Raw genomic sequence first — 21913 nt, 5'->3', positions numbered from 1 at the left:
GTAAGTAATTTTTATACTAACAATTTATGTGTCACGAGTATATATTTGATAGATTTGAAATATGCTTCGAGTGTATAAATATTCAGGTCATTTTATTTAACCATGACTTGCGTTTAACGTTGTAGGTATGTAGCTATCAATTGGACATATCTTGAGATGCCCTAAATCCCGGCTCAATTCTATTTTCTTTCAACAGAAGAATTTGCATATGAAATGTGTATGAAATTGGCCTGTTTTAGTACCTACTTACAGTTAGACTTGTAGATACTAGATTTAACAGCACGAAAAGTGTCAGGATTAAACTCTCAGACGTGCTGAGAGATAACAAGGCTTAAATAAAGATGTTGAAACTCTTGAAAGCACGGTTCTGTTTCAATAATACTGTAAATATGATACATATAAATTGTAGATTTTTGGAATTTACACTAGGAAAAGGAATCAGGGTTTGACAATTTACACTAGGAAAAGAAGACCAAAGTCATATACATAAGAAGATGATAACAATATTAATACAAGAACCAAAATTCGCTGTCCCACTCTTGTGCGGTAATCTGTATTACACTAGTGTAGCATCACATTCAACTGCCGCTGGTTTGAAATACAATATCAGTATAAATTTACAGCTTCACAGTGATCTTCTGGGGCAAAGAATGAGCTAGGTACCAGATTGAAATCTCATATTCTACAATTCGCAGCTGTCATAGGGGGAAAAAATGAGATGATGTTTTAACAGCTTTTTATTTATAAAATGGAACATTTATCCAACAGATGTTACGCTAGCTAGCACTCTTCATTACTCCATATATTACTTGCTAGGAAAACTGGATGAATTGGAGGAGATAGATGATAGGGACTAGGGAGGTAATAAAGCATGCAATGGAAAGTACGGCAAAAATAATTTCCTCAATCAGGGAAGCCATACTCAGTCTAGAAAAATTCTCTCATGAAAAAACCAAACACAAAGTCACAAACTAAGAGAAGCTAGAGTGGCATAGTTTCTCAGTATGACCTAAGAAGCAATGGAAAGCATGTTTATTTGAAATGTTCAAGAGGACAATAGGAAATTCCACAATTTAGAACCATGAAATTAGAGCATGAAATTATCCTGACGATATACTACTTCCGTGAATTGTTGATAGTTGTAATTTCAATATGATTTTTTTTTTAAAAAAAAGAAAAGAAAAAAAGAAAGAAAAGCGAGCACATGTTCACTGTATCATATCATAAGTTTTCAAACTCTCATGGTCCAATATTCCAGCGGTTTTTAGTCCTAGTTTTATGCTTAATCTCACAGTATGCAATAGGTTGATACAAAAGAAAATGGAACAACATAGAACCAAACAATATGAAAGGCAAAAGGATATAAAAAAAAGAATACTCACTGCAGTAAATAAATTGGTTCATATCAAGAGTCACCCTGCCTTGCTTATTTGTATCAAAGGAGTTAAAAAGATTGCTGAAACACCAAATTAGAAGCAGTTACTATATTGTTATAAGGAAAAAACAATTGCAATTCAATGAGCCACATGCCAATGCCAAGCAGCCACAAGTAGAAAAACCTTGGTGGTCAGCCTAGCTGAATCAAAGAGACTTGCATGCAATATCACTTACCGAGCGGATTGTAGAAATATACACAAAGATATAAAAGCATCCAGCAGGAATATCCCATTTTTCTTTTGATCAAAGCTCTGGAAAAGTTGGCAGAGAAACAGAACGTCAACAGAGAAGACACATATATCTATCTATCAATCTATTTAAACAATTATAAAGATCACATTTTTACATTTTACAAGAAATCACATGAAAAATTGCTCAGCTGATTACGCAAGTCTGATTATGAAATCTACGGGTACTTAGTGTCCGATCAGTTATTTGAGTACAAGTTAAGGAAACCTAAGGGTACATAGTGAGCATTATTTTATTTGTATTTGAACCTATTCTTGAAAAGGGTGGTGAAGTGGACATGATTTATGTTTACTCATATACAGAAAAGGATAAAGAGAAGGAAGCATGATAAGGGTAAAAGGCAATGAATTAGAAGAATTACCTCACATGCAGTGTAAAAGGCAGGAGAATCAAGTGAGAACCCAAGCTTCACTAATGCCTGGAAAATAAAATAAAAAAATAAATAAAAATTAAATTAAATAAAAATCAAGCACCAAGGAACATAGTTACAAAACTTAATCCTCATTAGGACCAACAACCATTTGTAGTGATTGGAAGGCTACCTCATGAACCTCGTCATGGAGAAGAAATCCACGGCCCCTGTGATACATAATTTCATCAGAAGAAGGTTGCTAAGATAATTAATAGATAGAAGCCTGATATATGATAAGCAAGCAATGACCAAAGCAGCATATCATCCTAGTTCTTCTACATATTGATCTAAAATTTCACAATACTGGTTCACTAACAATTCCAGCATACAAGAAAAAGAAACATAGAAATGAGAGCAAATAAACTGCAGAAAGTTCTTCACAGAAGGTTTTTCTGATAAATATCCATGCTACGGTTTCATGCTCATATTCGAGATCCTAGCCCAAATGAAAATGGTCAATCCATAAAATTTACATGCTAGAAATCCTATTCAAACAGATATAGATAGCCCATATAGCAATATAGAAAAAGAATGAAAATAACTGTTTCAAAGAAAAGATGGGTGAATGCTTAAATTTGACAAGACAAGATGCCAGTTAACAAGAGCTACAAACTCTTACATGGTCCACATTTATCGTCAAAAAATAAAAGGAGAGGTAAGATGTAGCCAAGTAGAAATGCAATGGCTTGAAAAAACATGAGAAATCTTTTAAAGCTTGCCAAGAATCTATTCAATATTCTTAAAAGTAGTAAAATATCATGGAAAACCTTGGGAAAATTCAAGGAACATAAAAACCAAACACCAAGTCAAATTTAAAGAAGAGAAAGCTAATTTATCTCTATTGTTCTAATCCTAGTTCCTTTTTTGACAAAGGAAGAACGCAGCATTAATAGCGCAAAAAGACCAAGCAAGCCAAACTATTGCACACCATTTGAAAAATAATACTCCTAACATGGCCCTTGCAAATTTCGTAATGCAGCAATAAACACTCCTAGACACGGGCCGACTAGATACAAAATACAGTCAGAAAAGTATAACTGACTGACATCTACTCCAGCAATCAGATCATTTAGAATTTCACTTAGAATATGACTATCAAGTATCAATATACAATCACAGAGAATAACAATGTAAGAATTCAACTACCTTTCTAAGTCTGAGAAAGCTTGTTGAACCTGCAGAGATTACATTAAAAGCAAGAACAAAATCAATTAATCCCCAGTACAAAAAGGTAAACATCAACAATCATGATTCAAAAACTCGATACTCAAATGCCTTCTTTACTGCAATTTTTATGGGCTAGAAGATCATTATTACACCATAACTAATGTACTAACACCGGAGGCGTTTATACATATTATCGTTGGTAAGGAGAAGGACCCTACTGAACCGAAACAGTGAAACCCGAAAAAATTGTCCATAGTTGAAGTCATCATATACAAAATTATATGCTAGGATTTAGGAACTTGAAAGCTATATACTAACCTTTAAAAGATATTGGTTAAGGGCAACAAATTCTGCAATTAGACAAACTTAATCATATCAATAAAAAAATATACGAGTAATAATCATCAAATTATACAATTATATGAATACAAAAAAAATTAAACTAAAGAATTATAATCAAAATACCTTCAAAACTCATTGTTCCATTTTTATCAAAATCATACATCCTGAAACGAATTCAACAAAGTATAATTCAAGTAATTTAAATTAGATAGTAGAGAATCATAATTGGGCAAATTACTGGAAAAATAGAAAAACCTGATCATTTGTTGAACAACAGAAAGTGGGAGATCGAGATTTCCGACAGCAAGTGCATTCTAAACATGAATTCAATCAAAAGTATAAATATTAAATTTAAATTTAAAGTTGGAAAATTGAAAAATTAAAGGTTGAGAATTTAAAGAGGAAATGAAGAACCTTGAGTTGAGATGCTGTAATGTTACCGGTTTGAGACGAGTCAACTCGGTCGAACCACTCTCTGAGAATCGCCAAGTCCATTATTCCTTAATTTGGTAGGAAAAGAAAGAGAGAAAAAACAGCAACAAAACTAGGAAGAATAGAAAAGAGTTTTGTCAAGTTGGTCAAAAAAAAAAAAAAAAAAAAAACCACATTTAAAAAAAATATATCAGTACAATGACAAAATGACATGAAATTCGGGTTACTCCGTTGATTTTTAGGAGTAATCGTAGTAAAGAAATTTTTTATTTCTTACAAATAATATACTAGCTCTGCTTCGCATTACTCGCAACAAACGAATATTTTCCTTTGGGCTTGAAATGTGGATACAACACAAGCCATCTCATACCCGGCGCGAATTAATTCTACTTTGAAGGAGGGGCGGATGAGATTCGAACCCGTCTGATACCATGTTAGAGGACCAACTCAACCAAAAGCTTAAACTGATGGTTGAGGCCCAGGAATATATTTTATATTCTATCAGTTTAATTGTGTCATGTGTAGTTTCAGGGCGGGTAAAATAAGGAATTTTTTGAGAATAAATGGTTTCGGGTAGATTTCATTTCGAGTTAGATCGAATTCAGATCTTCAATTATCGGGTTTTATTGTTTCAGATAAACAATGAGTTAATACCAAGTTGGGTATGAATCGTAAATTTCCAAGTAAAGTCAATTTTGAGATAACTTTAGATTGATTCTAGATCGGATTTGGATAAAAAAAATTCTCAAGTCCAATCTGTTTAAAAATAGTTCTAAACTTTTTGAGTTGCGTAAATTTTTTACACCTTGTAAGTGTCAAAATGCAGCATTATTAACATTATAAACCAAATGGATTGGATTAGTTATCCTGCGTTGTGTGAGAACGGTTTCATGCCCCTTTAATCTTTTATCCATTATAAAGTTTTTTTTTAAGTATTATTTTAGGTTGCGAATCGATTATATTTGGATACTAGATTTATAATACAATGTATATTTTGAACCATTATAGGAGTAAATATTTTGAAATTAATAATTCGATTTGTGTTTTATGAATTTGGATTATTCGTGTCATGTCAAAGTAGGAACAAGATACTAATAAAGTCTGTTAGAAACTCGGAACAATTATACAAAGCTCAAGAAGATTTTTTTTGGCAACGATTTAAAAAGGAGGCTAGATCCCAACTGACTCAATACTACAAACAGAATACTGTGAAAATAGGTGAAGGCAAATGAAGGATTATCGTGCACATGTTGACATGTATGAATATTATGTCTCCCGTGAAAGCAATATCATACATCATTTGTTTCCAACCACAAACTGGAGGGGGTCAAAGGCGGGTTAGGGGTGGGTTTGGAGAAGAAGAGGGTATAGCTATAGCTTAATTCTTCAAAGTTATGGTAAAAATAAGTTTGATGAGAAACCTAACATTAAAAAAAAAAAAATTCAAATTAAGAAGAATATCCTATTAACATAGGATTCTACGTTGGTCAACCCTATCTATCAGGTTAGAAACTTTAAGGAAAAGAGGATTGGGAAGGAGTAAAGAGAATCCCACGCTCAAATTGGTATTCAAGATCTCCAAAATTGGGAGGTACAATCTTTATTATTAGACCAAACTTAGTTTGATATCTAGCATATAAAACACGTGAAACTAATAAATTACGGAGTAACATTCACACAAGATGTGACTGTTGTATGCCTATATTGTTTGGATTTGTTCCCAAGTTACCATTTTGTACCTTTAGGGGGAAAAATGAAATCGTTCCAGCTTGCAAGAACAAAACATGAAATTAAAGGCATATAATATAAACCAAAATAAATGATAAGAAAACTATAGCAAAACTTCATAAGATGGGCATTTCATCATGAAATGTGTATCTTAGTATAATGTTTTTACATTCACGTAAACCCACCCTTTGCCCGAATTTTTAGTGTAATGTTTTTATGTAAAATACATATAAGAAAACTATGGTAATATTACATACTCCAAAAAACTTACTAAAACATTCAAATAAATATTACATAGTACTATATGTAACCTAACGTCTTTCCATGCAGGGCTTTACGCTAGATAGCACATGCAACTTTCACCCTTTTTGTTTTTGGTTCTTCAGAGGAAAGGTAAGGGGGAATGTTTAGCCTAAGAAAAAAGTCCATGATCAGTAACAGGCACAAATCAACATAACCACCCTGCGCATCGGCCTGCCGGATTCGAACCGGCAACCAAAGGGATTTAAGCATGCCTGTGGCCAAGCTGCTTAAACCTCTCGCTCTTCCATTTGAGTTAAGGCCGGTTAATAAAGCAGAAGCATAGATTCGTTGATTTAGTGTTTCTTAAGCAAAAGATATTTTTCATAGCAGCGAATCATCAACCTAATTGTGTAACAAGAATCAGTAGACATGTTTGCCTTTACATTATAGTCGCCCCATGTTATAAGAACCTCTAATTGTGGAATATATAGCCTGTAGCATATTTTTTACTTGCACATTAAGACTTCGAATTTCAATATATTACCTCTGGTCCAAATTACTCGCAACTTTGGAGTATTATTTGTGATATAAAATATTTCAAAGTTGCGAGTAATTTGGACCGGAGGTAGTAGGTTAAAATAATTTATTACATTACTCCGATCACTAAACCAAAAACATCTCCGGTGAAATATAACAACCAATTGCACCTTGTGATACAGCCTACATGTGCTTGTACCTTGTAAGCATAGGAGCAAAAATAGGCTTGAATCCCTAGATACCCGAGTGCATGGTAAATATCATGACTCCTTTTATTCTAAATTATTCGTAGTTTAAGATGTGTAAGGTATCAGTGGTGTTAACTCACTACTAATATCAAGATTATTGTACATTTCTTATTAGTCACTAATAAAAAGATGTCTAATGGTAATATTGTAGGAGCAGGCAGTAATTGCCCACAATAGCTTACACTTTCTAAATAATTAGGACAAGATCAACCAAGATATTACTTCATCCCACTATTTATTTTTTGTTGAAAACCTCTAAATTACTAAACCCACTATTTATTTTTGTTGAAAACCTCTAAGTGTGCCTTTATCAGTTTATCTATAGACTTCAACAAAAAGAGAATACCATACCAAACACAAAAACATGCTTGGGCATTGCAGCTTACACGATCCAACTTAGTTTAACTTTTAAACCAATTTGGTCATACAGCACAAAACTTCGTCAGCAGCACCATCTTCCTCTGAATTGCTTACAATAGGAAGATCTTGCACCACGCCACCACCTATAAAATAGCTAGCGACTTATCTGTTGAATTTCCCCAGGGACAACTAAACTAGAGTTGTGGACTGTATTATATTCATCTCACCGCCTCACCGGTATGCCGGTAATATAAACTAAACACTAAATCAGAGACAACACCATTCACTATCCGAGATTGGTTGATAGTCTTTATTTATATTTTGGAATGAAAAGGATTGGTTGACAAGTATTGATACCTTCTTATCTATATATTGTGTTATCTTTGTAGAGATAATTTGAGTTTTTGAACTCCCATTAATTCTTAGCTTTGTGTCAAGACAAGCCACTTGTTAAGAGATAAAACTACTGAAAGCTAAACCCCATTGATCAGAAATCTTGGGACCAATTGCTGACCATTTTTGGTAGTTTTTCATAGCTTTTAAAATTAATAAACTACTAAAAAAACCGACCAGGGGGAAAAGAATGGATAGCAAGACGGCAGAAGCTTTGCAATATAAAGGTCCGCGCCCACTTTCTCCCACGGCGCAGATGACTTTGCTGCATCTTATTGATGGAGGCACACTAAAAGATTAAATTGGCAACGTAACTATGATTAAATTAGAAGGCTAAGAGATCACATACCACAAAGATATAACTGGCCCCCGGCAATAGTTAGGTCCATTGGAGATTCAAGTGCTCCTGCACAAGATATATTATATACCAATTATGAGAGAAACCTTGGGGGCCAAATACGTGCATACACAAATATGAGAGAAACCAAAACATTTAGTAGTAAAATTAGGACAGCTACTTTGAGCCAATATTTTGGCATCAGAAATTAAACAAATTCTACAATTGTTAATTCTACCATAACGTTTCGACATGGATTTTGTTTGTCTGGGCCATTTATGAGTTTATGACTATAGACAAAGCATATTATCTTGCTCAACACGAACATCAAAACATTAAAGCTAAGAAAATCACCCCTGTTCTAAATAATAATAATAAAAAAAAAAAATTAAAAAAAAAATTAAGCATTTGAGGAATTTCAAGATCAGTCTCTACCCAAAGTTTATAATAATTAGAATACTGTCTCGAGTGACATTAGTCATTCACACCAAATTATTCCAGCGACAATCAATCAATAAAATCAAAGTCTCTCAGGACCTTCCATACATATTGACTTACAATATTATCCTGATAACTTTTAATATGCATGGAAATACAACTATACAACCCGAACAGCATACTTGCAAACATTATTTTCTAGGAAGCATGAAGCTGTAGATATTGTCCAAAGGGCAGGAAGATCAACATGTCACAAGGGTGTGAGACAAAAGGCTTTACAAAGCTATTGACAAACTATGATATCAATTGAACAATACAAAAGACCCCACTCGCAACACTTTAGGGTCATTTCCTTAAAATACAACCCAAAATAGAGAGATTGCATCCATACATTTCAAATAAGAAAAATATTTTTGGCTACCCTAAAATGGATAATTGAAAAATTATTTGCTAAAATCTGTCAAAACTATGTACTCCGTAGGTACCTTACAAAAACCCACAACACCTGGCCCTTAAGGTTTAAATGCCTGGTCACCCCATGAATATTGTCAAAACAAAATTCCTAGATTATCCCTACACCTGCAACAATATAAGCATAAACTAGCTAATTCCATATGGAAGTTTCCCCAATAAAGGCCAAATCTAGTATAACCTCCCATCTTCCAAACAACGCCAATTACTGACCATTACAAAACACAACCACTTTTTGCACGGTCTACCAACATATTACAAGAACACAGCAGAACCCATTCTCCAGCTAGCAGATTAAGTTTTAAAATTCTCAGAAACATAATGTTAGGCTCTGAAAAAAAATGTATTGGTTAAGTCATTGGTACACATGGCCACCACCTACGTTACCAAATGTAATATATGTGTCGTTTGTTCAGTTGCATGACACCCTCCCCTTCCCCCCCCTCCTCTCTCTCTCTCTCTCTCTCTCTCAAAGTATCATGTATTTCTACAGACTATGCAACATATTCAAGCCATGTCCTCCCCCTTTCTTTTCTCTCTTCTAAAGTATCATATAATTGTACAGACAATGCGACATATTAAGCCACGTAATTAGAAATGAGAAAGACCAAAAATGCTATAAAGAAAAATTGGAATAATTAAACTGGGAGATAGGTATGAATTACTGTTTTTATTATTACCATTTACCGTTTGATATTGAAAGAATTAGGGAGGTATGTACTCTATACAAAAATGATTATAATTTTCCCGAGAATGTCATGTAACTATAAGTGAAGAAAACAATAAAGTGGATAAACTCATTACAGTTTCCAAGGGTAGAAACTCATCTGCAGTTGAGAGACTATCTACAAGAGTGCACATGACTCAGCTCTTAATGTTGGATAAAAATGATATATTAAGTCATATGGCTCTCAATAGGCATTGCAATTCAAATCCTGAAAGAAATATGAAATACGTGTTAACATGAAATTGTTATACAAGGAAGTCACCATATGTTAAATCACATCTCAAATAACAGCACAATATCACAAGGGGACAGGAAATAGAGATCAATCACCTCCAGTAACCCTACAGGTTACAGCCCATAATCCAAAATCCCCCAAACTTATTTTACATCTAAAATAATCCTGAACTTCCAAAAACACAGGTGATATTGTCTTGTAAATATCCCTCATAGCAGTCATGACTCAAGAAACTTCATTATTGTTGAAAAAAAAAAGTCACTTTGAAAATAACCAACAGATGTTTCAAAAAAAAAAAAAAAAAAAAAAAAAAAAAACCAACAGAAATTTCCAGAATGTTATTGTTATCTCCAGTTTTGAGCAACTGTTCTACAAAACATTTAAATAAGGTATAAGTATTATAAGTCAGGAGAAAGAGACAAGCAAAATGCTTTGCAAGTGTTCACTAAATAACCAACTATAAGCACAGTACACAATGAAACAAGAAAGCAGGATGCGACTTTTGCAGAAGACATTTTCTAGCGGTAACTTTAACATCTTTTACCAAATTAGCGACACAATCAAGTGAATTTATAAGGTTAAACATATGCCTAGAACATGGGGTCACAGGACAAATGTGCAAGTAACTTCAATCTAGGCGATATCTTCAAATGATGCTCTATTTAAGTTTTACTGTTTGAAATCATGTTCAGGCTTTAAAAGATATAGGGTGCTTTTCTTTATATTGTAGTTGCTGCATTCCCCCATTATATTCCCTAATGTGCCCTTAATTTGTTTTCTTCATGCTAAGATTACAGATCCCTAAATCATGTCTAACTTTTTCACTTAGTTTCTCAAATATTCATGGTGAAGTATGCAAAAGCTAAAAGGAAACAAAATTCTTACTAATAAATAAGAAAAACAAAGATAACAACCAACCCCAGGTCACATTGGTCTTAAATTAGCAAACAACAGTATTTCATTGAGAATCATAAATATTGATAGAAGTAGAAGCTTCAAACAAAATAACACAAGAGGAGGATAATGACAACATGAGAGCAGTCATAAACTCACACGACTTTGCAAACACAAACAAGTTGCAATTTACAGTACCTGCAATGCAACATGAGCCTCCAATCCCTTTCTAGTTCATTGAACCACGACACCTGAAAATAGGAAGGAAAATAGGGATCTAGAAATTAGTGTGAGAACCAATGGAAAAGTCACATCTTAAATGTTCTGAATATCTTAAAAATGAGAAAGGAATTCATTTCTCTCGTATTGTTGGATATAGAATATTTCAACAAATTAACATGTAATGCCTAATCTGAAAAAATATAGATTTCTCAAATAGCAGGTAGGAAAGAACATGATTTTAAAAAGACTCAAAAAAATGTCAGATTACTAGCACCAGACAGATTCCCAATATAGAAAATACAATACAAAAAGTAGGGGCTAAGAAAAAGTAGCAATTACCCAATGCAATGTCATGCATTATAAGTAGAATCAATCAACTCAAAAGATAAAAGATGATACATGTTCAAACACTTAAAAGCCCAATGACAAAATTCAGCATAGACTAATTTACACCAATTTTTGTCCACAACTCACCTTTTAGAACCACAATTACAGGGGATTTTTTTGTCCTCAAGAGGAAATTTGTAATTATACGTGATCTCTTCACCAGCAGATATATGTCGTTTTGCATATATAAATATCCTCTTTTGGCTCTCGACGCTTATAATTTTGGTGTAACAATTAGGCTGTAGAAATGAGTAGGTTTCACAATCAGTTAGTAAAAAAATAAAAATTAAAATTAAACTTTGGAAAATTATTCAGTGAAGTTCAACTCATCAATGTCTACCTCACATGAATGGTTTATGAATCTAGCAACACCGCCACGTTTAGTAGCATCAACCTGCACACGTTTCAGGGACAACAGATCAAGATAAGTGCCTTTGCTTTCCACCACGCAACAAAAAATATGTTTAGTACAGAGAACATTCTGTCAAATATCATTCAAACTTCAAAGTGGAACACCTAACACATAGCCAAAGAGCAAGAAAAGATAATCAGTTGATCATTTGAATTATAATAATAACACATAGTGCTGAATCCAACACTATCTCAAGAATGAACCATAGACATCATAGTTCTAAAATCTTGTTAGAACAACTCGTCTTAATGCCTCACGTCAAAAAGCACTAAGGTAAACAAAATCAAGAACGTCTACACCATAAATAGTATGTACATACCATTCCATCTCATTAGTTTATTAGATTTCATTTGAAAAGACGCATCATAAGCATAGTTCAGCACTCAAGGGTTTAAGAGAAGATGAAGTGGAGAGTGTAGACGTCAAGCTAGGTTTTTTTTTTTTTTTTTTTTTGGGGAAAAAAAAAGAAAAGAAAAGAAAAACTTATATTTATACACCAAGCAGAAGGTTAAACAGAGAACACGCAGTCCTGAAAGCAACAAATACAGAGCACAAATTAGCCCAGTCCTGATCAATTTCTAAACTAACTATAAACAGTTCCTGCTGTCTTAGCCCACAAAAATATAAATAAATAGTTCTATCCCACAGCTAATCACTAGTTTAAACAGTGCTTGGGTTTCCTAAGACATAACGCTTCTTTCAGAAGTATGCAAACATGAGCACAATTAAGCACCACAATTTTCTGAAACAAGCATAAGTATAAATGGCAAACTAGGCTAGCAAAGGATAATAATTTACAAAGATATGTATGGCAAGGGACTTAAAGATCCATCAACAAGATTCATGATGATTGTAGTATTTTACTCTTGTATGCATGGCAAAGCATTGCATTCATAACCTCAATCAATTTTGAGTAATTTGATAATTCATAAAAATCATATTAGATTGGCTACATAATGTAAGCACATGCTGGAAGATAAAGTCACAAAACTGTAACTCTAAAATATCAACTCAAGCATGAAAGACAGCAAGTTTGAGTGTCTACTGCAATAATAGAAAGATCTAGATAAATGCGTTAAAGAAGCCTCCAACTGAGCCATACTGCATCAGTCAAAAACCAGAACAAGATAAAATTCAGGGAGTCCAATGAGAAGGCATTCTATTTAAACATACATGTACATTCTCCATTTAATCTGTAACATCAGCAATTGAGGTCCATTTCTTGAAGTTGATAATAGATAAGCCTGCTTACCATTAAACTAGTGTCTAAAATGCAGCAAAAAGCTTCACATCATTTTTAAAAGCCTATGAAGTAACAGAATCATTCAACTTCAGTTACAAAAGATGAAGTCATCAAAATTTACTCACCACATAGCCATCATCCAATCTGAAAAGATAACTGCTGCCAATACCCATCTTCTCATATTGGCGTTCCCGGATATCAGATATCTGCACAAACAAAACACCGTTTAAACACCTTCAACGCTTAAAAAGGAAAATGACAACCCTGAAAACCAGAGAAGAAATTGCGTCCTACTCTTTCTGGCCAAGACCCGTATCAGCATTGGACAAAATAGAATGAAAAATACAATATCTCAAAGTGCAACAGTGTTATAAATTAAAAGGGAGGGGAGCAGAGCAGAGATGGCAAATACCCGAGGACGAATTAGTTCCCCAACATATTCAATGACAAAATCATCTGCTTCAATTGGTTCTAGAGCAACAAGACCCCAGTCGTGAATCTTACTCCGCTGGAAACGCAGACGCTTTTTCCTGGCCTGCAATAGGACCTTGCTTTAATAACAAAAGCTAGTAGAAGCAAAACACGGTGAAAATAAAATGCTTTGATGTTACCTTCAATTGAGAAGCCTTTAATAGCTCAGCACCCTCAACTGCTGCAAGTAGGTTCCGCATTTTTACTCTGTTGGTCCTAGCAGAGATCCCCTTTACGCGTGATGGCTTTGAACCACTAATATCAGAAGTACAACGTTGCATAGTGGTTATTTGAATTCCTCTGACACGAGCTCTTTCCGAAGGCCTTGCATGTAAGGACCATTTATGCCATTCCCAGCCATCAATTGAAGATCGAGCACATCCAATAGACACAGGACAGGAACTCAGCACCTTGGACTTGCTCAACTTGGTCTTTTTAGCCATTTTGACGGCCGCTTGCTTTGGGTCAGCATCCTGAACCTTCAGAGCTTTTGATGGAAGCGATGGTAATTCACCAACCACAATCTTTCTCTTCATCTTAGACGATGTTGAAGCTGCACACAAAGAACAGTTGAAAATGATTAAACATCAATTTCATAATAAAGTAATAACAAGATCACAACTTCACAAGACACCATTATACAGGAATATTGTAGTTTTTGCACAAATAACTCAAAGAGAAGGCAATGGTAATATTAAGCTAACTTTTCTATAATCCATTTTGCTAAAAAGGAGTTCAATAACTATGCATAGAGCAGTTGCTGTGACCAGAACTACCTTACACCATGAGCACAAAAAATGACCAATCAAGATGCGCTTTACAAAAATGAACAGGATTGGGGGTAGATATTAATTATCAATGAATTTGAAATGGCACCAAATACTATGAACCAGCTACCTGCTTAGCCATCACTTATCACTCCGACATGAAATGACAAGAATTTTACCTTCATGTCTGACATTACTACTCATCCCACAAACCTTTGCAACACTTAATATTAACCGTCCAAATCCTCAGCCCACACTCCAACTCTGAGATCTACCTCCAATGAAATTGATGGTGAAATTGTGCTGCAAAATGCTAGGTCCAAGCACCCCCCCCCACCCCACCCCCCCCCCCCCTCCCCCGCCCCCCAAAACCAAATAAACCTTTCTAAGATGTTACAGAAATACCCTATCCTTCACATATTTCGCCCCAAACTACTACATTTAGATGTCCCATATTGAACTTTATAATTTAATCCTTTGTAAGTTTTCCCCTACTACTCTTTTAATGGGCCTCCACACAAAACCACCTCTTTGAACCAAAATTCAGCTTATATGTTAACATGTGACAGAACATTAAACAAGAAAATTGCACAATTATCCAACTGCAATATTTAACAAGGTAATTTTTATAAAGAAACCAAAACCTTTGCTTATAACAACACAAAAAAAATTCAACAACATTTCACTCACAATTTTTTATCCTTTGGGAATGATCGGCAGATGTATCCTTTTTGGCACTGTCACTGATGCTGCTGCAGCCGCTAAGCTCTTCATTAACATCAAAATCTGCTTCAATGCTTGGAGCCCTTTGAGCTTCAAATTTCAGATCATCCACAGCAACAGTGCCTATTGAGAGAATTGGTTAATAATAAACCAGCTGTGTGAGGATGTAACATAATACTATTCATAAAAACTGAAAACATACTCAGAGAAGGATCAGGAACACATTGCAGAATAGATAATCCTGTTTTTCTCCGCCCCACTCCTTTAGCCTTCTGCTTCACATTTCCAATGCCTAGAGCTTCTGAGCCAGAAACATTCTTTAAAATTACTGGTTTTCTAAACTTCCTTGGTGATCGATGGCGGAGCTTAAAATCCCGTAAAGGTGGAGAGCCTGGCTCAGCTACTGATTTCGCCACTTTCTTTCTCCGTGAATAAGTAAACTCTTCAACAACTGAAACTTCAGATGGGCCTGAACTGTAACAACTCTTTGATCTTTCCATAAGAAGGTCAAGCTCAGGCTCTATGGAAGCAGGCTCGATAATGACTTCCTCCTGCAGCAAATACAAAATGAAAAATCCAGGCAATAAACCAAATCAAATCATTAAAAATATTACACACATGGCCTACAGCAAAAATCATATATAAGAAACCTATCTTCCCAGCTCAGGGGCCAAGGGATAGCTCACTTAACCTGTGAGTACCTGGGAGCTGCAAAAAAAATTTACCTGAACTATATCACGTTGCTTCAGCAGAAGATGCATATCATCGTGAAGAGTGGACATCCATCCTCTTAGCACTTCATCATGCAGCTTTTGCTGGCATAATGCCAAGGCCATGAATTTTTTCTGCATAAGAGTACCCTCACCTAAACCTAATAATTGGGAGTCGGAGATGCTTGATGAAACCACATCTTTGATTTCACACCCTGATCCAGGTAACAGGGGCGCATTAGTTCTGTGATCAACCATACTGCACATAGGCATATCCGATCTCTCAAAAACATATCCTATAAATTCAGATGGACAAGATCTCATTGCCTCTATAGGAATCTCTGAATTATTGAGCAAGGATTCTTGCAAGTCCTGAACCCCTGACTCCATTTTCAAACCACATATTCCAGGGGCCAGCAGTTCTTCAGTTATACAATCATTGAGTGTAGTGCTAGCAGGTGCACATACACTACTGGAGCCAGTTCCAATAAAATCCGATGAAGAATCCATGTGCGGGTACAAAGCAGGCTGATCTAATGAACCAGTCCCTTGTGAAAGGATCGGAGATTCATCAAGGCAAATGTGTCTAGATTTCAGCCCTTCCATCTTTGAAGCAGCATCTCCAATATCAGTGTCTTTGCACAATTCTCCTGAATCTTCAACAGGAACCTAGAAGGACAACAAATTTAAACTTGTCTTAAAAGAAAAGAATACATAATGAAACAAGGGGGTTTTATATTTTTAGGGGGGGGGGGGGGGAGGGGGGAGCATGAACGGACATTTTCCATCCAGTTCAACATATCAGTACCTCGTATGTGCCATTATCCTTCAAACACTTATTAACTTTAAACACTTCCTCTTCAACAGTAATCTTCACGAAATCATCGGTGGATGTCTTGGCAAACATAAAAAGTTCCTCTTCTACCCTTGCAATTGTCCTTTCTCTGTCTTCATCCTGATGCTGGATGCTGGGATTGGACAACTTATCTTCTCTTAAACAAGACTGGGAGATGAAATTAGAATCAGGCTCATCTGAAGGTACATCCAAATCTCTCTGCACAGCACAGGTAGCAATAAAATCAATGCTTCACCTAGATTTTGAAAGAAGGAATTCGGACATCTTTGTTTGTCAAACTCAAACAAACTTACTATTTCAGCTTCCACTTCTGAAGTCTTCTGTAAACCAGTCAGTTCTCCGTCAACAGCAGCTGCTCCTTCAGTGCGGTTATGTGACCAGCGCTTGTTTTTTCTCCAAATGTGTGCATAATTTCCTACAGGTTCATAGAAAACAGCATTCCACAAAACCTGCATACTATAGTCAAAAAGCGCTTGGCTAATGGCTTTATTGGCTCCTTTAAAATTTTCAATATAGCCAACAGATTTCATGCATTGAGCTAGGGAAGGCTCCTCAGGTATTTTTTTAGCTGAATTAAATGAAGTTGAAGAATCGCCATAACAGAAAGCTGATGGAGCATGTAAAGCAGATCTGTTCCTTTCCCCAACATTAATTTCATTCTGTCAAAACGAAGTCCCACAACAACATTATTAGCAAAAATAGATAAATAAAGAGATTACACAAATAAGACAAATAAATTTCAAAGGAAACTAATGAGGCATAATCATACCCTTTTAGTATCAAGCATGCCAATTTCCAAATCTTCTCTATCGTTCTCATCCTTAAACTGTTTGTGAGCCTTCTTGGTAGCAACATAATCCACAATGACATTGCCAATGATCTCGTCCAAAAAAAAACGACGAGCTGCCTTCATGATTCCATCATGCAATTTTGACCCAATTTTTTCGGATATTCCTGATATATGTTTTAATGAACTGATGGTGTCATTTTCAGATGCAGTCACTGTAGAACTCTTTATTCCCCATGTATTGATCAATGACAAAAGAGTGAAAGGACTACATTTATTATCGGTATGATGTATCTGTACATATGGGAAATGCACAAATTCAGATGATATGTAATGTTGGCAAACTACTAAAAAAAAATATACAGCGTTAAGCTAACAAGTTAGGGATGATAGTCCTCTTACCATGACAGAGCTGTGTAGATAGCCATATTGATGCCAATAGTAAATTTCTGAAAGAGAATGTGGCCCGGAGCCTCTCCCATAACCATCCAGGAGTAGCCAACATTTTTCTTCCCAGGAAAGAGACTTTGAAAATAGAAATTAAAGACAATCATGAGATAAATAGTTCAAAGAAAGAAGTTTAAAAAAAAAATACTTAAAAGGACATCAGTAGGATGCCTACTGAATCACCACTATCCTCAAACTATAATTTGATAGCGAAGTTTTCCATCGAACAAACTTACAATTTTATTATCCATTTCTGCAGTCATCTGGAAACCAGTCAATTCTCTGTCCAAAGAAGCAGCTCCTTCAGCACTAGTATGTGACCAGCGTTTGTTTTTTCTCCAAGTATGTACATAATTTGCTACAGGTTCATAGAAAACAGCATTCCACAGAACCTGCATACAATAGTCTAAAAGCGCTTGACTAATGGCTTTATTGGCTCCTTGAAAATTTTCAATACTGCCAACAGATTTCACGCATTGGATGCTGCAAGGCTCCTCAATAATTTCCCTGGCTGAATTTAATGAAGTTGAAGCATCACCATAGCAAGAAGTTGATGCAGCATGTGAAACAGAATTATTCCTTTCCCCAACATTAGTTTCACCCTATCAAAACAAAGTCCCACAACAAAAATAATTAGCAAAAAAAAAAAAAAAAAAAAAAAAAAAGGCTTACACAAACAAGGCACGTAACTCTCTAAGGAAACTAATGAAGCATGATTTTACCTTATCAAAATCAGGCAAGCGAATTCTCAAATCCTCTCTACTATTCCCATTTTTAAACTGTTTCTGAGCCTTCTTAGTAGCAACGTAATCCACAATGACATTGCCAATGATCTCATCCAAAACAATTCGACGAGCTGCCTTCATAATTCCATCATGCAGTTGTGAAACAATTTCTTCTGATATTCCTGATATAAGCTCCAACGAACTAGTTTCATTTTCAGATGCAGTCACGGTAGAGCTATCTTTTCCCCATGCATTGATCAATGACAGGAGACTGAAAGGACTACATTTATTGTCGATATTACGTATCTGTACAATAAAAGAAATGTACAAAATCAGAAGATCTGTCTTGTTAGCAGACTTAAAAAAAAAAAAAAAAAAAAAAAAAAAAAAAAAAAAAAAGAGAAAGAGAGAGAGCATTATGCTCACAAGTTTGCAATAGTAGTCATCTTACCATAACTGAGCTGTGTAGATAACCATATTGATGCCAATAGTAAAGTTCTGAAAGAGAATGCGGCCCCATAGCTCTCCCATAACCGTCCAGGAATAGCCAACATTTTTCTTCCCAAGAAAGAGACTTCAAAACAACAACAAATTTTTTTTTAATAAAATCATTAAACAATCAAAAAAGATTACAGGTCAGGGACAATGATAAGACACCTACTGAATCACCATCCTTAAACTACAACCCAAGGCCAGAATGGATATACCTGCTGCTGAACCAGCGCAATCCCTGGGGCTAATTTTGAGTCTGAAACTGAGACATCAGAGTTGTGATAGGGCTGCTGGACATGATTCTGGTGATCATAATTAAGCAAAGCTGAACCAGTACTTCTAGGGATATCTTGTCCAGTAGCAACATGGCAATTTGTGGTCATAGACGCATTGGGAGTAGCTCTGCCAAGAAAGGTAAATCCTGTGGCAACATGATCAGGATATAGCTTGAAGAATTTCAATTGCACAGGATTTAGTAATGCACCATTCAGGATTGGGTAAACAGGAAGCTCATCAGGCAGATAACCCGTTGTCAAGCCCTCAAACAATTGCTGCTGTATATAAGGCCCACACATCTGACCCTGCTCATTAAGATACATCCATCCAGACACAAAATTCCCACACCTATCAACGTTCTTAGCAAGGTACGGAATTTCAGCAGCTAGGAATGCAGGAGGGGCGGCATCCTGCTGAACCAATGCAACCCCTGCAGCTAATTTAGAGTCTGAACCCGTCACATCAAAGTCATGCTGCTGGACATGGCTCTGTTGATCATCAGCTGAAGGAGCATCTTGCCCAACAGCAACATGGCAATCTGTTGTCATGGACACATTAGACGTAGCTCTGCCAAGATACGTAAATCCTGTGGCAACATGATCAGGATACTGTTTAAAGAGCTTCAATTGCACAGGATTCAGTAATGTCCCATTCTGAATAGGGTAAACCAAAAGCTCTTCAGGCAAAAAACCCGTTGTCAAGCCCTCAAACAATTGCTGCTGAATATAAGGTCCACACATCTGACCCTGCTCATTAAGATACATCCATCCAGTCACAAATTCTGACAATCCACACATATCATCGTTCTTGGCGGGATACGAAACTCCCGCAGCACCTGATGCAGGAATAGCAGCATCTGTGTTGCCATTCACTTGGCAACTCCTCTCTAAGTTCGAGCTTGACGGCATTTGACCATCTAAATCACAAGAAGATGATAAACTGCAAAAAAGATTGATGAATTGATTCAATTACAATAAACTACGGTAACGATTTTAACTGTTTAAAAATCATTAGCTTCATTAACAATACAACGAAAAACAACAAATTACACCAAATTCATACCGATCAGGTGATGCTGAAATTCCACAATTGATAAATTCGTCGTCATAATAATCCGACTCAAAATATGATAAAGAATCAACGCAATCAGAAGCTGAAACTTTTAGCCTCTTCGCAGATACCAAATCAAATTCCGGTTTACGACGATACTTTACTGGATCGAACAAATGCGTAGAAGATACCATTATCTTACCAAAAAAATCCTCTGATAAACAAAATCAACAACAACAACAAAAAAGATAGAATTAGGTTAAATCGAGCTCAAAGATCCATCGCCTGAAGTTAAATCAACAAGAAAATTGCATAATTATATGCAAATCGACAATGAAGATAATAACCTAATTAACATAAAGTAAGAATTTTGACGAATCGCAGAAATCAGATTCAATTCAATAAGAGGAAACCCTAATTTTAGGAGAGAGAAAAAGAGGTTACCTTGTTGAAGATGAAAGAAGGAACGTGGAAGAAGAAGACTACGACGAAGAAGAGAATCCCTTGTTTTCTGCAGGTTAATGGTCTGAGAATTAGACGACAAAAAAAATAAGGAAGATATTCCAGATAAAATGGAATTATTATGGAAATAATATCGATTTTCAGGCGTTGATTTTTGTACAGCTGGTGAAATGGACGGTTAGATTTGCATATCAATCATCTGATGGTGGGAGATTGGTTTTTGTATGTGCTTTTGATTTTATTTTTTTATTTTTTTTTGGTAATGATGTTATGAATTTTTATGATTATGAGGTATTAAGCCCCATTTACTAACTTAAATTATTTTTACTGAAATCCCTGACATTATTAAAAAAATTTCCCTCCTAAAACCTTTTTTTTTTGTCATTTTTTTCATAATAAAATAAATAATAATTTTATCAAGATAATAACTAAGATAAAAAAATTAAAATTTTCACATACATAATCCTATTTCAAATTGATTGAATTTATCCACAAAATAAAAAAGGTCTGTTACATATTCATAATTTCAGTTTTTGACGACTAAGGGCTTGTTTGGTATTGTTTTTTGTTTTAAATTTTCTATTTTTTCAAACAAAAAACCAAAAACAAGAAAAAGGTGTTTCCACTTTTTTGTTGACAGTTTTCAAAAATATTATGATTTTAATTAGTTTGTCTAATTTTTGTCTCATTATATGACATATATCATATAAGTTTGAAAAAAAAAGAAAAAAAAAACCACATCGATGCCAAACGAACCCTAAGTAACTCATTATACAAATTTTATTTTTCATGTTATGCATAAAAATAATCCAACTATGTATTAATTGAAAAAACCCGAGTATAGCTCGAACATTAACTAGTTAGTTGTAATACGTGTCAAAAAAAAAAAAAAAAGTTGTAATGTAGGGCTATGAAGCAAGCACTTTCATGATTCATATAATTTTCATTTATGCCTATTATGTGCATATTTTTACTATAATGTAGAGAATTTGCTAGTGATTAGTTTGGAGTTTATTGAGTTTGAAATTGTTTTTTTATTTTATTATTTTTTTAACCTTCGGTTATTAATACTGTATCACAAAGTCTTATATGTGGCTTGTCACATGGTGTGACCATCCATTATAAGGGTTGTTTCGTTAGTGTTATAGGGTTACTCATTCAGTTTTACATGGGTTATTTCGTCAGTGTTATAAGGGTTACTTGGTTAGTATTACAGGGGTTACCGAGTCAGTT

The 21913-nt window shown here is 35.0% G+C and overlaps 2 protein-coding genes across 2 annotated transcripts; both read right to left on the bottom strand.

Moving 5' to 3' along the window:
- Positions 1-336: 336 nt before the first annotated feature.
- Positions 337-4199, bottom strand: LOC110738355 (sorcin-like). Its single transcript, XM_021918730.1, has 10 exons — positions 4022-4199; positions 3863-3921; positions 3731-3771; positions 3584-3615; positions 3245-3273; positions 2229-2265; positions 2048-2104; positions 1612-1688; positions 1383-1456; positions 337-695 (listed from the first exon to the last, which is right to left on the bottom strand). The coding sequence occupies exons 1-10, from the start codon at positions 4100-4102 to the stop codon at positions 676-678; spliced, it is 507 nt and encodes a 168-aa protein (XP_021774422.1). The 5' UTR covers positions 4103-4199; the 3' UTR covers positions 337-675.
- Positions 4200-9449: 5250 nt separating this feature from the next.
- Positions 9450-21066, bottom strand: LOC110738344 (histone-lysine N-methyltransferase ATXR7-like). Its single transcript, XM_021918719.1, has 20 exons — positions 20663-21066; positions 20231-20432; positions 19108-20107; positions 18852-18974; positions 18398-18706; positions 17912-18277; positions 17631-17753; positions 17211-17522; positions 16735-17100; positions 16394-16639; positions 15601-16254; positions 15078-15426; positions 14843-14998; positions 13526-13938; positions 13327-13449; positions 13040-13120; positions 11600-11653; positions 11347-11498; positions 10849-10901; positions 9450-9729 (listed from the first exon to the last, which is right to left on the bottom strand). Exons 2-19 carry the CDS (start codon positions 20410-20412, stop codon positions 10880-10882), a joined length of 5031 nt encoding a protein of 1676 aa, XP_021774411.1. The 5' UTR covers positions 20413-20432; positions 20663-21066; the 3' UTR covers positions 9450-9729; positions 10849-10879.
- Between the last annotated feature and the right edge of the window lie 847 nt (positions 21067-21913).

The sequence above is a fragment of the Chenopodium quinoa genome, unplaced genomic scaffold, assembly GCF_001683475.1.
Source record: "Chenopodium quinoa cultivar QQ74 unplaced genomic scaffold, ASM168347v1, whole genome shotgun sequence".
NCBI classification, from domain to species: domain Eukaryota; kingdom Viridiplantae; phylum Streptophyta; class Magnoliopsida; order Caryophyllales; family Amaranthaceae; genus Chenopodium; species Chenopodium quinoa.
The sequence above is the reverse complement of the archived record's forward strand: the minus strand, read 5'-3'. Positions and strand labels throughout refer to the sequence as shown.